Source organism: Nyctibius grandis, chromosome 1 (assembly GCF_013368605.1).
Source record: "Nyctibius grandis isolate bNycGra1 chromosome 1, bNycGra1.pri, whole genome shotgun sequence".
In the NCBI taxonomy this organism is placed as follows: Eukaryota; Metazoa; Chordata; class Aves; order Nyctibiiformes; family Nyctibiidae; genus Nyctibius; species Nyctibius grandis.
Genome location: NC_090658.1, coordinates 84,025,062 through 84,039,047, shown reverse-complemented (window position 1 = coordinate 84,039,047; position 13,986 = coordinate 84,025,062). Strand labels below are relative to the sequence as shown.

At 37.6% G+C, this 13,986-nt stretch overlaps 1 protein-coding gene across 2 annotated transcripts in view; it reads right to left on the bottom strand.

Annotated features, from left to right (window-relative positions):
• The window catches only part of ASCC3 (activating signal cointegrator 1 complex subunit 3), a 274,898-nt gene that overhangs the window by 135,117 nt on the left and 125,795 nt on the right, over window positions 1-13,986 (bottom strand). Inside the window, exon 14 of one of the 2 annotated variants that reach the window (XM_068401804.1) lies at window positions 8,621-8,653. The exons of the other annotated variant lie outside the window; for it this stretch is intronic. Coding sequence (XP_068257905.1) covers window positions 8,648-8,653 — 6 coding nt within the window. The 3' untranslated portion in view covers window positions 8,621-8,647. Of the gene's footprint in view, window positions 1-8,620; window positions 8,654-13,986 lie in introns of those variants that run through there. 2 annotated transcript variants of the gene reach the window in all.

The window sequence follows — 13,986 nt, the reverse complement described above, 5'->3', positions numbered from 1 at the left end:
CTTACCTGTTTTAGCTTATTTGATACTTTCCATCATCAATTTAGCAACACTGTGACTCATACAATTATTAGCTTTCATGCGAGTAGAAATATTCTCACATACCTGTCACAGTTAGCAACATACTGATTTTCTCTAACTTAAAAACAACATACTGGCAAAACCTTTTTAAAATTTCTCCAAAAAGTAAAAGGAGCACAACATAACAAAGTACAGTGTATGTCCTTTCTGTCTTCTTAAATTGCTTAAGAATTACTTGTCTATTTACCTTTTTGTATTTTTTTTCTATAGAAAGTCTGAATAAAAATACATAACTAGTCAAAACAGCAATTTCCTTTTATTAACAGATCCACTATGTCTTCCTCAGTTAATTCTCACTTATAAACTCTGCATCAACAGGTTTCACTAAAAAAATAATCTCCACTTTTAAAATCAACATGATTTTATAGTTTACTAATTTCCTTTTTAAATGGAGTCATATTAACATTTGATTCTTTGCTGAATAGATTAAAAATTCATTTTGTGAAAATAGCTAGACTGTGAAAGTTGAGAAACTGAGGAAATACAGTATCAGGCATTAAGGTGAAATAGGGACGGTCTTTTTTATCCAAGTAATTTTGAAACTGCTGAATTAGGAAGTCTAAAAACTTTTGACGTGTTGATTCCTTAAAAAAAAGAAAAAAAAAAGTCACGTGCACTAAAGGGTTTTATGACTTAACCACATAATAGGTTTGTTGATTGGTTTTACATTTTATTTTAATCTTTTAGATTCTATTTTATTTCAGTCTTGCATTAATTTTGAAATCACTACCTTTATCGTAAATCTAAAATGGCAACTTTGAGAATGGTGTTTACACAGCATTAATATTAATTAAGTTCAAATATATTAGACTAATACATTTCTGCATGCTTTGACATAATATTGATAAATATCTTATGGTTCCTCCTGACCTTTTTAAAATTCCTAATCAAAGACCAAATGAAGTGTGGTCTGACCGAATTTTTGGAGTGGGTGAGAGTTATACGGCTAGAAGGACAAAACTAAAAGAGCAGCTGCAAGCAGGAATGCTTTTAAAGTTTGAGAGGAACGAATGAAAACAGTCAAATAAAATAGCAAGCAAATCTGCACACAAGTGTGTATCTATATCCAATAAACCTCTTAACTAACCAGAGTATAATTCTTTATGGCTTGTTTAAACAAGATACAGAGAAAGGGGCATATTAGGAGGTAACTTCAAACTAAAAAAGCTACAGTAAAAAAAAAAATGTAGGTGCAACACTTCGGTGGCCTACACCTATTTAAAAAAAAAGGTGTAAAAAAGTCACTACAGTTACACAAATTAGAGCACAGACTACTAGTCACAGAAAAGATGATAGCAGAAAATAGGCCCCTAATTGAAGAATCTTCCTTTCAATTATTATACAAATGAACAGCAACCATAATGCTTGTATAGAGCCCATTCCTCAAACTGTAAGTGTGAGGAAAATCCCTCTTAGTTCCAGTCATAATTAGGCAGAGCCTTTAAGAACTGACACTCTGAAGTCAACTGTTACTATGATGTCCTGGCCCTGCTAAGACAATGCTAAGCAATACCAAAAAGATAAGGAAATATTATTTTGAAGACTTAGAAGAAAATCTGTTGTTATTTTTCAGGTTTCTTCCCTGCCCTTAATTCTATCTCACCTTGAAAGCAGATGCGACCCAACCTCTTTCTTGGGAGAAACTGTGCTAAACTGTGCTAAAAGTAGTACACTGGTGGATGAAGCAGTAACATTCATATCTAATTTTTACTAGTCATACAGAAATATTAGAAACTCAACTTAATATAAACTTCTGTAAGAAAACAGAATCCAATAGCTGACAGTTTGCTATAGAATATTATACTAACATATAAATCTAAGAATATTGTATAATTGAATCTTGGCCACTGAACATTTCTAAGATGACTACGTAGCATTACTTTTGCAATACTTTCCTTTTAATTAACATACTTTAAAACACATCACTCAATAACCAGTTTGTCTCAGTAGAAAAGAATCTGAACACTATTTCAAAGTCTGGCGCCTCGATTTTATTTGAAATGCTGACAGACTTGAGGATTAATCTAAAAAACGACAAAGAATATTATGTAGCACTATGGAATATTTACCAATGTAATAGCTGTACAGAGTTGGCACACCTGCAGTCATCTACTTGAGATGCTAGATAAGATATATATGAGCTCAAGAAATGCAGATATTAAAAATACAGCTAAGAAGGGTACTAGAAAAGACCAAAATGCCTTAAGAAATAAGACCATAAAATAAATTAAATTGAAATTTCCTAGAAAAACGGATTCTTGGCAGAAATAAAATTATATAGTCCAGGGTACTGGGTAGGGAATTGAAGAAGAGAAGGGGGGAAAAAGATAAAAAGAGAACTACTGTGCAATGCTCACAGTTAAAAGCCCACAAGAATATTACCACTGTAACAGCAGGATCACTGATACAATATTCAAAAGTCATGAAAACACTAATCAAAATGTTTATGAGAAACATTTTCACATTTTTTTCATGCTGCTGAGAATGTCAACAGTGCTGGAAAAAGAGTTGGAGTCTTTTACCTAAAACCAACTAAAACGTTCCTTTCTCATCACTGCCTGCCATAGTGTATGTTCAGAAACAATTCTGGGAGCTTTACAAATTTTGATACTAGGAGGCACTCAGTTTAGATGCTTCAAGAACTGGAAGACAGATGGATTTGGATCACATTGCATTTTATGCTCCAAGGTCCCTTCATTTTTTATTTTAACCACTATACTCAATAAATTTCAATAAATTAATATTATTGAAAACTTCTTTCTGATATCTAATACTACATATAAAAATAAACTGTAGCCATAAAGAGCATCAACATTCTTTTTTTACTCCATTTACCCAGTGAACTGAAGGGTTAATATTTAAAGACCATATGTTTTTGCTTTCAGTCAGCAGAGTCTTGGTACAGACTTGATAGAACTTCAGTCATGATTTGTAAAGCTTCTGTCTATGTGCAGCTGAAACTGAACAGGCCAAGTGCAATTCCACGCTGGGTTTTCCACAAGAACTGAAAAACAAGCAGCCTGTTTCTCTGCCAGGGAACTGGAAGATGTTTCAAGTGCATCATTAGGAATAGTAGCTAGGCAGGAGAAATAAACAAAAAAAAAAACCACCCTGGAATTGCCAACCCTGACCTGAAGGAGCTGGCTGGGCTACCACGCAAAACATGTAGAAAATAGGATGGTGCTAAACTGGGAAGTCAGTCTTTAACAAACACAGTCTGTATTTAATCCTCCTTCTTACATCGAGACATTACCTGCCACATTTTGTATGAGAAACAGACAACGCAGAATTAATGAATCAAGATCTAGTTTTTACCTTGTTTTGTCTAGCATAGTCTGATCAAACCTTGCTCTCAAGAATTAACAACTCCATAATCAGATTTGCTCTGAGATTAATCATCACAAGAAGTCAGGATTACATAACACCAAGAAAAAAATGCATACAACATTGTTTCCTCATATTCCCGTTTTGCAAGTGAAACCAAGGTTAACTGTATTCACCATCTGATGGTGAAACCTGGGATGTGAGATCATCCTGCTTACTGTGTATGACTTGATATCAAAGCAGAACTCCTATTAACTCCATTGAAGCCCTGAGCAGCCAATACTCTCAATCATCAGATCAACGCTTCCTATGTCATAATTCTCAAATTTAGAAGCCCTGATTAGTACGTACTTCTGAGGATTTTTATTTCAGCAGCTTCAGCTTCTGTAACGTCAGACATAAACTGTCAGAGGCAGGGACAAAATATACATTTTCAGTGAAGTGTTTCTTTGTCTTAGATAACACACCATCTCTTCTTTTTCTATTATTCTCTATTGTATCCATCACACGATTTTAAACTTCAGGAATGAGGATGTGTCCTGACAGAGGACACTTCTGACACTTCTTTAACATATTAAATCTCTGGCACTAAATGAACTAAAAGAAATAAAGGTCTAATGCATAAAAACTCTCATAATATCCCCTCGTCAAAGAACACATTTGATATTGTCTTAACACTTTTTATATGGCTGCTTCTTCTTCTTACAGAAGACAATGCCTGACATCATAGCAATCATTCATTCAGAAAGACATAAGACCTTATTATGCAAACAATAACTAAGAAACAAGCATTGTATAACTGTCTTCTGCCCAGAAGCCTACAGTTCTTATAGAAAGAGCCTGATTTTCAGATGTGCAGCAAATTTTCTTTATGAAATTTACCTCCCGCTGGTTTTAAACTAAGAAAGCACACTTGAATTTTATGTATTTCATGATCACATATGAACACCTGACCAAATTTTTAAATGAAAAATGGTTGCACAAATTGCTGACAATAAAAAGAACTTCTCAGTGAGAGGTAGACAGACACCAAGTCTGATTAAAAAAAAATAGACTGCTTTACTAGCTGATTAGAGATGCCCAATCTTAAGGTTATTGTTTACTTGTAATCTCTGTACATCACCAAATATGTTTGTAAAGAACCAGACCTAGCTAAAAATTGACACTTTGTTGAATGTTTTTCCCCCAATGAAGTTGGTAAGCATTCACCAAATGTGTTGTGAAACAGCAATATAGTCTTAAGAGGGTTAATTTAGTCTGTCCTAACTGTGTCAGAGAATATTGTATTTCAGTGGCAAAATCTCTGTGCATTAAATTATGCAAATAAGCTAGGAAAAGTAATTTAAAATAGAGAGAAGTGGTTCCACAGCTACAAGCTGTGTAATTAGATCTGTACTCTGCAGTTCAAAGCTAGCTCTGGTGTATATAGCCCTAGTGCTGAAAGCGTCTGCTGCTGCTCTCCTGAAACCAAAGTTTTAAATGATAAAAAATATACAAGAAAGGAGAAGGCAAATGTCTCTAGCTAGGTTACCTCCCCAGAATTTTCTTAAGGCATGAAACAAATCAAAGGTTTTCACCAAAGACTTTGTTTAAAATTCACAACAGGAAGTGCTTGCATTCCCCAAGTGTTGCATATTCCAGGTTGTAATCTTTCTGAAATGTGTTAGTGCATCACCAAAGCACTGAACAGCGTGCTATTATTCAAAATACCTACGAGAACTAGTAATTTACTTTTCTGTTGAGACACGTAACTAGACACTAGTAGGACTTGTATTTTCACTTAGAGGAGAAGGAAAAAAACACACCACATATACACGTAACAAAAGTGTCTAAAATAATTCAAGAAAATTTATAATCATGTATTTGAAATCCCTTGAAACACCTTTCTTCTGCCTTGGACAGTTAAAGATGCTTGCGCTAACTTTTGCTACTGGAAAACGTTGTCTTTCAAACTAACATTCTCTATGATAACTCCAAAATGGTGCAGTCATCTTTTAGGGGAAGCACACCGACTTTCAGGTATCTTTCCATCTTGTTATTAGAGTGCTGGTCCCTCGAATGCTTGAGTTCAGCATCTCTGTTTTACTTAACACCTCTCCTCGAGGACAGAAGTCCTAGGTTTTGCCACCCACTTTGCATCACATCTTTCAGAGAAGTTAAGATGAAAGAATGAATTTATTTAATGCAGTGTTGATATTAATTACGTAGTTTAGAAACAAGTATATATACTTCATTTTAGCTTCAAGACATTGTTTGGCTTCACCCAGCTAAATCCTTATAACATGTTCTTTTATGTGGTATCCAGTTCTTGACCCGGGTATTACTTCAACTGAAAATGAACAGTTAGGGATATGGACCAACAGATCAATCTATCCAATCATTTTCTCCCTTAAGGTCAGCACGAAACCTCCTCCAAGTATTTTACAAAACTGAATTCCTAATGAGGTTTCAACATTCCTCCCCAAGGAGCACTGACTGCACCTATTTATGTTAAAAAAATCATCCTTTGCCCTTCATTAAATAGAACTGTCTCCTAGACTAAGCACAACTCACTAATGTCTAGCCTCATTCTAAAGAATAATAAAATTGTTTCTCTCTTGCACTGTGATTTCTCCCCAGCTGACACAATACAGGTCAAAATTCCATTGCCTAACATTTACAGAATGAAAAGCATATTCCACGCAAAATATAAATGAAAATAACACACACTGCTCACTAATATCTCTTGATCAAAAATACTCACTGCAAAATCAGAATGTCTTGATTACCAGATCTAAATGATAGCATGACAGTGTAAAAATACGATTTCCCCTTCCTCTCACTAATATCATAACTTATGAAGATCACTATCCAGAACTAGTAACTAAAAGAACAGCAATGAAGTATATGAAAAAAGAATTTTTATAAGGTGACCTATACTTAAAAAGTTTAATGTAGAAATCTTGCTTTTATTTTAGCAGATTTTTGTATTTTGCATATTAAGGTCTTTTTACTTATTAAACAACACCATGGGAATGGACAAAGCTGAACAGGTTGTGTCACTTACCAAGGCAACAAGAGGATTTGAATTTCTTTTCTAATTATTTTAATTCATTTTAGTACATCTTGTATTTGAAAGAAATATTGATAAAAGTTGCATGTGTATTAAGATCTTTTGCACTACAGAAAATAGAAGGATTATTAAGCTGCCTACAAACTAGTTCTAATGAGCCATTTTATATATCCTTCCTTTTGTATAGAAAATTCTTCACAAGTTAAAAGCAGACTGCATTGACTCAACATACAAAATTAAATAATGTGCATTAGAATACAGGAATTTTCATTCAAGTTTGAGGGGTCAAAAAGACCAAAAAAATTCAGCAAGAGTCACCATTAAAACATTCAAGAGAAACATTCAGCAAACTCTGCGGAAGAACAAAGCTACACAATACCATACAATATTTTAACAGAAAATATTAACTAATAACAGCAACAAAGAAAACTATAATGCCGCATCAGCTAATCAGTACTGTTATGGGATCTATTTTGAACTTCTGATAGATTACCATTAATTGCTGTCTCTGCTAAGTTTTGATTTAATTATTCACTCAAAAAAAATTCTTCTGATCATCCCTGTTTAAACAAAAACCAGGATTTTTTAAAAAACCTCTACAGAAACTAATAAAAAAAAAAAATCTATTTAACATAGCTATTTATCTAATTATATTTCTATTTAGATATACCAGCTTTTAAGGGTAATAACTCCTATTTAGTTTACAGATATTTTTACTACAATAATGTGCACTTATTTATCTATCTGTAATAATACTACTTTTTAAAGACATCTGCCCTGTAATTTCAATTTTTGTATTTCTTTTAATGTGGAAATGTATTTTTTACTTAAGATGTGCCCACCCTAATGAATATTATATCGTATAATCCCATCTCGTTTTTAGTATTGCTCATGAAATTCTATGTAAAACGCTATGGTAAGGACATTATATTGGAACTACTGTCTTAATTTTCTTGCTATCTGCCCTTCAGTTAGCCTTTTGTGTTCTAAATCTATCCATAAAAAAGGCTCTACTATCACACACATTCTGAAATACCACCATCTTTCTTATTATTCATTTTCATTTCTCTTACAGTTTCCTTCTTGATGCACCTCCTTCTCTGTCTTCTCTGACTTGTTAAAATCTTTATTGTTATAATTCTATTTTAATTCTCAGTATAAACTTAGTTGCTCCTGGTTTTATTTTCTTCTTTTTTCCTTGGATTTCCATAGGATTCTTCCAAGCAGATCCCTGAAGAGGCCGAAGTGCTCTCCTGAAGCCCAGGGCTGTGGTCTAGCTTTTTGCCTTGTTCCCTCCATCAGAATCCACCATCTCATGGTCACTGCAGCCAAGGCTTCTCCCAGCATTCACATCCTCAACCTGTCCTTCCTTTTTTGTAAGTAAGTTCAAGCCCTCATCAGCTCCTCAATCATCTGTGCTAGGAAGTTGTCATCAATGCACTCCAGAAACTTCCCGGATTGCTTTTGGCCTGCTGTATTGTCCCTCCAGCAGACAATGTGGTGGTAAAGTCCCCCAGGAACACCAAGGACAGTGAACGTGAGGCTTCCTCTAGTTGTTTGAAGAAAGCCTCATCTACTTTATTCCTGATCAGTGGGTCTGCAGCAAACTCTCATAACAATGTTGCTCATGTCTGTCTGCTGGCTAATTCTCATCCCGAGCTCTCAGCTGGCTCATCATCCATCCCTAGGCAGAGCTCCAGGTATCCCTGCTGTGCTCTCACATACTAACAAGTTTATTGCCGTCCTGGTATGACCTTGCTCAAGACCCTGTTTCCACCCATTGCAGCTTTCAGTCATGTGAGCTCATATCACATCTCCGATCTCAACACAACCTTAGCTCAGCAATTGGATGCAGACCCCTAATTTCCTCTTTTTGTTCCATATGCTGCATGTAGTAGTGCACAGACATTTCAGAGAGGCACCCAGTTATGCTCATGTAAAACATGACATTGTGTTTTCTGCCACTATGTAAAGATGAAAAATATAGGAGTTTGCTTTCATTTACATTCAAAGCTATGGATAAAACAGTTCTGGACCCATAAGTTTGACATTAAGCCTCTAGCATTAAAATAGGAGACTCTGATGAGATCAAACCTTTATACTGAAGAACAGTCAGTGTGTATGCAGCAGCACTAATGGGAGGATGCTTCTGAGAAGAAGTACTTGCCCATACAAAACTTCATGACTCTTCCTTTATACCTATGCAACAGTTATAAACATTTTCCACTAATGTATGTTGATCGGTTTTGTCTGATTTAATTTACATTAGGAAGTTCTAAATTATTAAGTACTTTAAAAACTGCAAGCACTTGTGTTTATGATCTGGTTTTATTATATTTTGAATTACATTCAAATGTGTATAAAATAAATGCTCAGTTATGGAATCAATGCTTAAATATAGATTCTGGACACTAAAGGAAACCCATTTTAGAACAGTACAATGGGATCTACGCTATCTTCAATTCATAGCATTAGCCAAATATATGACAAAATGCAGAGGAAAAATGAATAGCATGAAAATTATGTAGAAGGCAAATTATTCAATAAGAGAAACAAACAATACTTTACTGACTCCTACAGGTAGTAGATATTATTCTGAATTTTAATTGACAGGATAGAAATAGAAATAGCAATATCTATTCTTGTATAGAAAATTAAACAAGAATAGCTAGTCTATTACTATGCAAACATGTCATTAGGCAGTTAACAATTGCATTTTTGCAGATGCCAATGGACTTGAACGACAATTATTATTCAAAATTATAAGCAGCTTTTCACTGCATCTTTTTTTAGAAAAACAAGATCATGCAAGACTTGTTTCAAGCATTTCTCTTTGTCCTGTTCCGACATTAGCTATTTTGACTTTGTACAATAAAATGTTTCTACATTATCATAAATTATATTTTTGACAAATATCACTCCAGAATAAGAGTTGTCATGCCTACCATATATCTTACGCTTCCAGAACTATTTATACTTATATATATACCACCCATAAAATGAAAAAATAACCCAGGAGCCAGTAGCAATACACAGAATCTGTTCAACTTTACTAAAGGAAAGGAACATAGAGGATACTGGAGAAATCTTCGTAACTATTCCCATTCCTTTTACTTAAGTAAAAAGAGTAAGAAAATTGCAATGTCAACCTCTATATCTTCTGTTTTTGTAAGATCCAATAACACAAATAAACCTAGTAAACAATTAAAGAACAGAACAGTCACGTTTTCTAGCTTACTTATTATCAGTGCTGATTTAAAAACACAGACCTTTATCCAGAAGCTTCTTTTTCTCCTAATCTACAGGTTTTCTACATCATCAGAAAAGTGAAGAAATGCCTTCAATTATAAGCAATGTTTTTAATATGAAACTTAATAAAGTTACGAAGGATTTAAATGATGCAATAGTTTGCAAACAATAGTAAACTATGTTAGAACAATTAGAATGTACCTTGCAAACTCATACCTTATATACCTAGCCCTTCTCAAGATATCCTCTCCTAAATAATAATATTATAAATACCTCATGATTAAATAGATGAAGAGTATACAAATGTAACATATTCTGGAGTCATCTCTTCAGTAACCACAAACAAAACTAAACACCACAGCACTACATACATGAGAAATCTCATACTCTGGAAAGTGAATAGAAATATAAAGTCATAGAAACATAGAATGGTTTGGGTTGGAAGGGACCTTAAAGATCATTTAGTTCCAACACCCCTGCCACGGGCAGGGACACCTTTCCACTACACCAGGTTGCTCAAAGCCTCGTCCAATCTGGCCTTAAACATTGCCAGGGAGGGGGCATTCACAACTTCTCTGGGCAACCTGTGCCAGTGTCACACCACACTCACAGTAAAGAATTTCTTCCTAATATCTCATCTAAATCTTCCCTCTTTCAGTTTAAAACCATTCCCCCTCATCCTATCACTATATGTCCTTGTAAAAAGTCCCTCTGCAGCTTTCTTGCAGGCCCCCTTCAGGTACTGGAAGGCTGCTAAAAGGTCTCCCCGGAGCCTTCTCTTCTCCAGGCTGAACAGTCCCAACTCTTTCAGCCTCTCTTCATAGGAGAGGTGCTCCAGCCCTCTCATAATCTTTGTGGCCCTCCTCTGGACTCGTTCCAACAGCTCCACATCCTTCTTATGCTGGGGGCCCCAGAGCTGGACACAGTACTCCAGGTGGGGTCTCGGGAGAGCAGAGTAGAGAGGCAGAATCACCTCTCTCGATCTGCTGGCCATGCTGCTTTTGATGCAGCCCAGGATACGGTTGGCCTTCTGGGCTGCAAGCGCACATTGCTGGCTCATGTTGAGCTTCTCATCAACCATCACCCCCAAGTCCTTCTCCTCAGGGCTGCTCTCAATCCATTCTCCACCCAGCCTGTATTTGTGCTTGGGATTGCCCCGACCCACGTGCAGGACCTTGCACTTGGAAGTCCAAAGGAATTTCCTGACGCATCTTCGTGTCTTATTAAAGAATATTTATTTTCCATCCTTGTGGATTCCTCAAAATAACTTATTTTCTAGAGCACCCTATATTACTGCACATTTCAAATTAAAACCCACTAATGACATTACTATTGGATTCTCTGGTAACACCTGTTAAAAAGTCTGTGATAGGCATACGGTGTTGGTGGGCAGTAGTTATCTTGTTAACATTTTGAATAATTTACAGTTTTGACAACAACTGGGGAGTTTATTGGTTGATACTATCTATTATGTTAAACTAAGCACACAGATCCATTTCTTTCAGCACTACAGAGCAAGAATTTTCAAAAGCTTTGGACCACTGACAATCGTCAACATGTCTTCTGAATATCATTTATCCTTGCCATTAAATTCTTACTGGGCTGCATCAAAACAAGCATAGTCAGCAGGTCGAGGGAAGTGATTCTTCCCCTTTACTCTGCTCTTGTGAGACCCCACCTGGAGTACTGTGTCCACCTCTGGGGCCCCCAGCATAAGAAGGACATGGAGCTGTTGGAATGAGTCCAGAGGAGGGCCACAAAGATGATCAGAGGGCTGGAGCACCTCTCCCATGAAGAGAGGCTGAAAGAGTTGGGGCTAGTGAGACACTGGAACAGGTTGCCCAGAGAAGTTGTGGATGCCCCCTCCCTGGCAATGTTTAAGGCCAGATTGGACAAGGCTTTGAGCAACCTGGTGTAGTGGAAAAGTGTGCCTGCCCGTGGCAGGGGTGTTGGAACTAAATGATCTTTAAGGTCCCTTCCAACCCAAACCATTCTATGATTCTATGAAGAACAATATGAAGTTGACAGGATTCCACAGACCTAACTTCCCACAATCTTCTAGACCACTAATGGTCTGCAGTCCCATGTTTGAAAAACAGCTTTTAACATAGAGCTAGTAAAACTCATTGCATTAGGCCACAGGACTGGTCAAGCTGCCTTTACCACAACTTGTAAGACACACATCTGTAACTTAACACTTAGGTCATCCACAGAAGGCCAACTGGCTCAAGATGTAACTATTTATTATTTCATTTAAATATAATTTTAGGCTATGAGAAGTTACTCATTTGGAATTAAATATTTTTTTTGTTTTAATGATTCAATGTACATTCATAATATCAGCAGAATAATAATTCTAAATAGTAGCACCTGCTACCTTAAACAGTTGTATTACCAATACTGACATTATTGTGTAGCTGTGCAAGACTATGGACATAAAATGAACACCTTGTGAATTCATAAATAATAGAAAGATATTAAATTGGTGCTTCTAGTATACATAAATTCATTGTGAACACCTGAATACACATATACAGACAAGCTACTATGTAAATACAAACATATATGCAAAAATTAGCATAAGACACAGAAATATAGCACATGAACACTTAGAAGGCTACCAAATTGAAGAATAATGGGTTGTTATAACAACCCATATAACAACCATACATAACTTGTTATGGCATCCAATTCTAGCAACTTCCTCAGCCGTTCATATAGGCAGATGACAATCACACAGAATCACAGAATCACAGAATGTTAGGGATTGGAAGGGACCTCGAAAGATCATCTAGTCCAATCCCCCTGCCGGGGCAGGATTACCTAGACCATATCACACAGGAACGCGTCCAGGCGGGTTTTGAATGTCTCCAGAGAAGGAGACTCCACAACCTCTCTGGGCAGCCTGTTCCAGTGTTCAGTCACCCTCACCGTAAAGAAGTTTTTCCTCAAATTTAAGTGGAACCTCCTGTGCTCCAGCTTGCACCCATTGCCCCTTGTCCTGTCAAGGGATGTCACTGAGAAGAGCCTGGCTCCATCCTCATGACACTTGCCCTTTACATATTTATAAACATTAATGAGGTCACCCCTCAGTCTCCTCTTCTCCAAGCTAAAGAGACCCAGCTCCCTCAGCCTCTCCTCATAAGGGAGATGTTCCACTCCCTTAATCATCTTCGTGGCTCTGCGCTGGACTCTCTCTAGCAGTTCCCTGTCCTTCTTGAACTGAGGGGCCCAGAACTGGACACAATACTCCAGATGCGGCCTCACCAGGGCAGAGTAGAGGGGGAGGAGAACCTCTCTCGACCTGCTGACCACACCCCTTCTAATACACCCCAGGATGCCATTGGCCTTCTTGGCCACAAGGGCACACTGCTGGCTCATGGTCATCCTGTTGTCCACTAGGACCCCCAGGTCCCTTTCCCCTACGCTGGTCTCCAACAGCTCTGTCCCCAACTTGTACTGGTACATGGGGTTGTTCTTGCCCAGATGCAGGACTCTACACTTGCCCTTGTTATATTTCATTAAATTTCTCCCCGCCCAACTCTCCAGCCTGTCCAGGTCTCTCTGGATGGCTGCGCAGCCTTCCGGCACATCAGCCACTCCTCCCAGTTTGGTGTCATCAGCGAACTTGCTGACAGTGCACTCTAATCCCTCATCCAAGTCATTAATGAATATATTGAATAGAACTGGTCCCAGAACCGACCCTTGCGGAACTCCGCTAGACACAGACCTCCAACTGGACTCTGTCCCGCTGACCACTACTCTCTGGCTTCTTTCCTTCAGCCAGTTCACAATCCACCTCACTACCCGATCATCCAGACCACACTTCCCCAGTTTAGCTGCGAGGATGCTGTGGGAGACCGTGTCAAACGCTTTACTGAAATCGAGATAGACCACATCCACAGCTTTACCGTCATCTGTCCACCGGGTAACATCCTCATAAAAGGCTATCAAGTTGGTTGAGCAAGACTTCCCGTTGGTGAAGCCATGCTGAGTGCCCCTAATGATCCCCCTATCCTTGATGTGCCTAGAGACAGCACCAAGAACAAGTTGCTCCATCACCTTTCCGGGGATGGAGGTGAGGCTGACCGGTCTATAGTTACCCGGGTCCTCCTTCTTGCCCTTTTTGAAGACTGGAGTGACATTCACTTTCCTCCAGTCCTCAGGCACCTCTCCCGTTGCCCACGACTTAGCAAAGATGATGGAGAGTGGCCTAGCAATGACTTCCGCCAGCTCCCTCAGCACCCGCAGGTGCATCCCATCAGGGCCCATGGATTTATGGA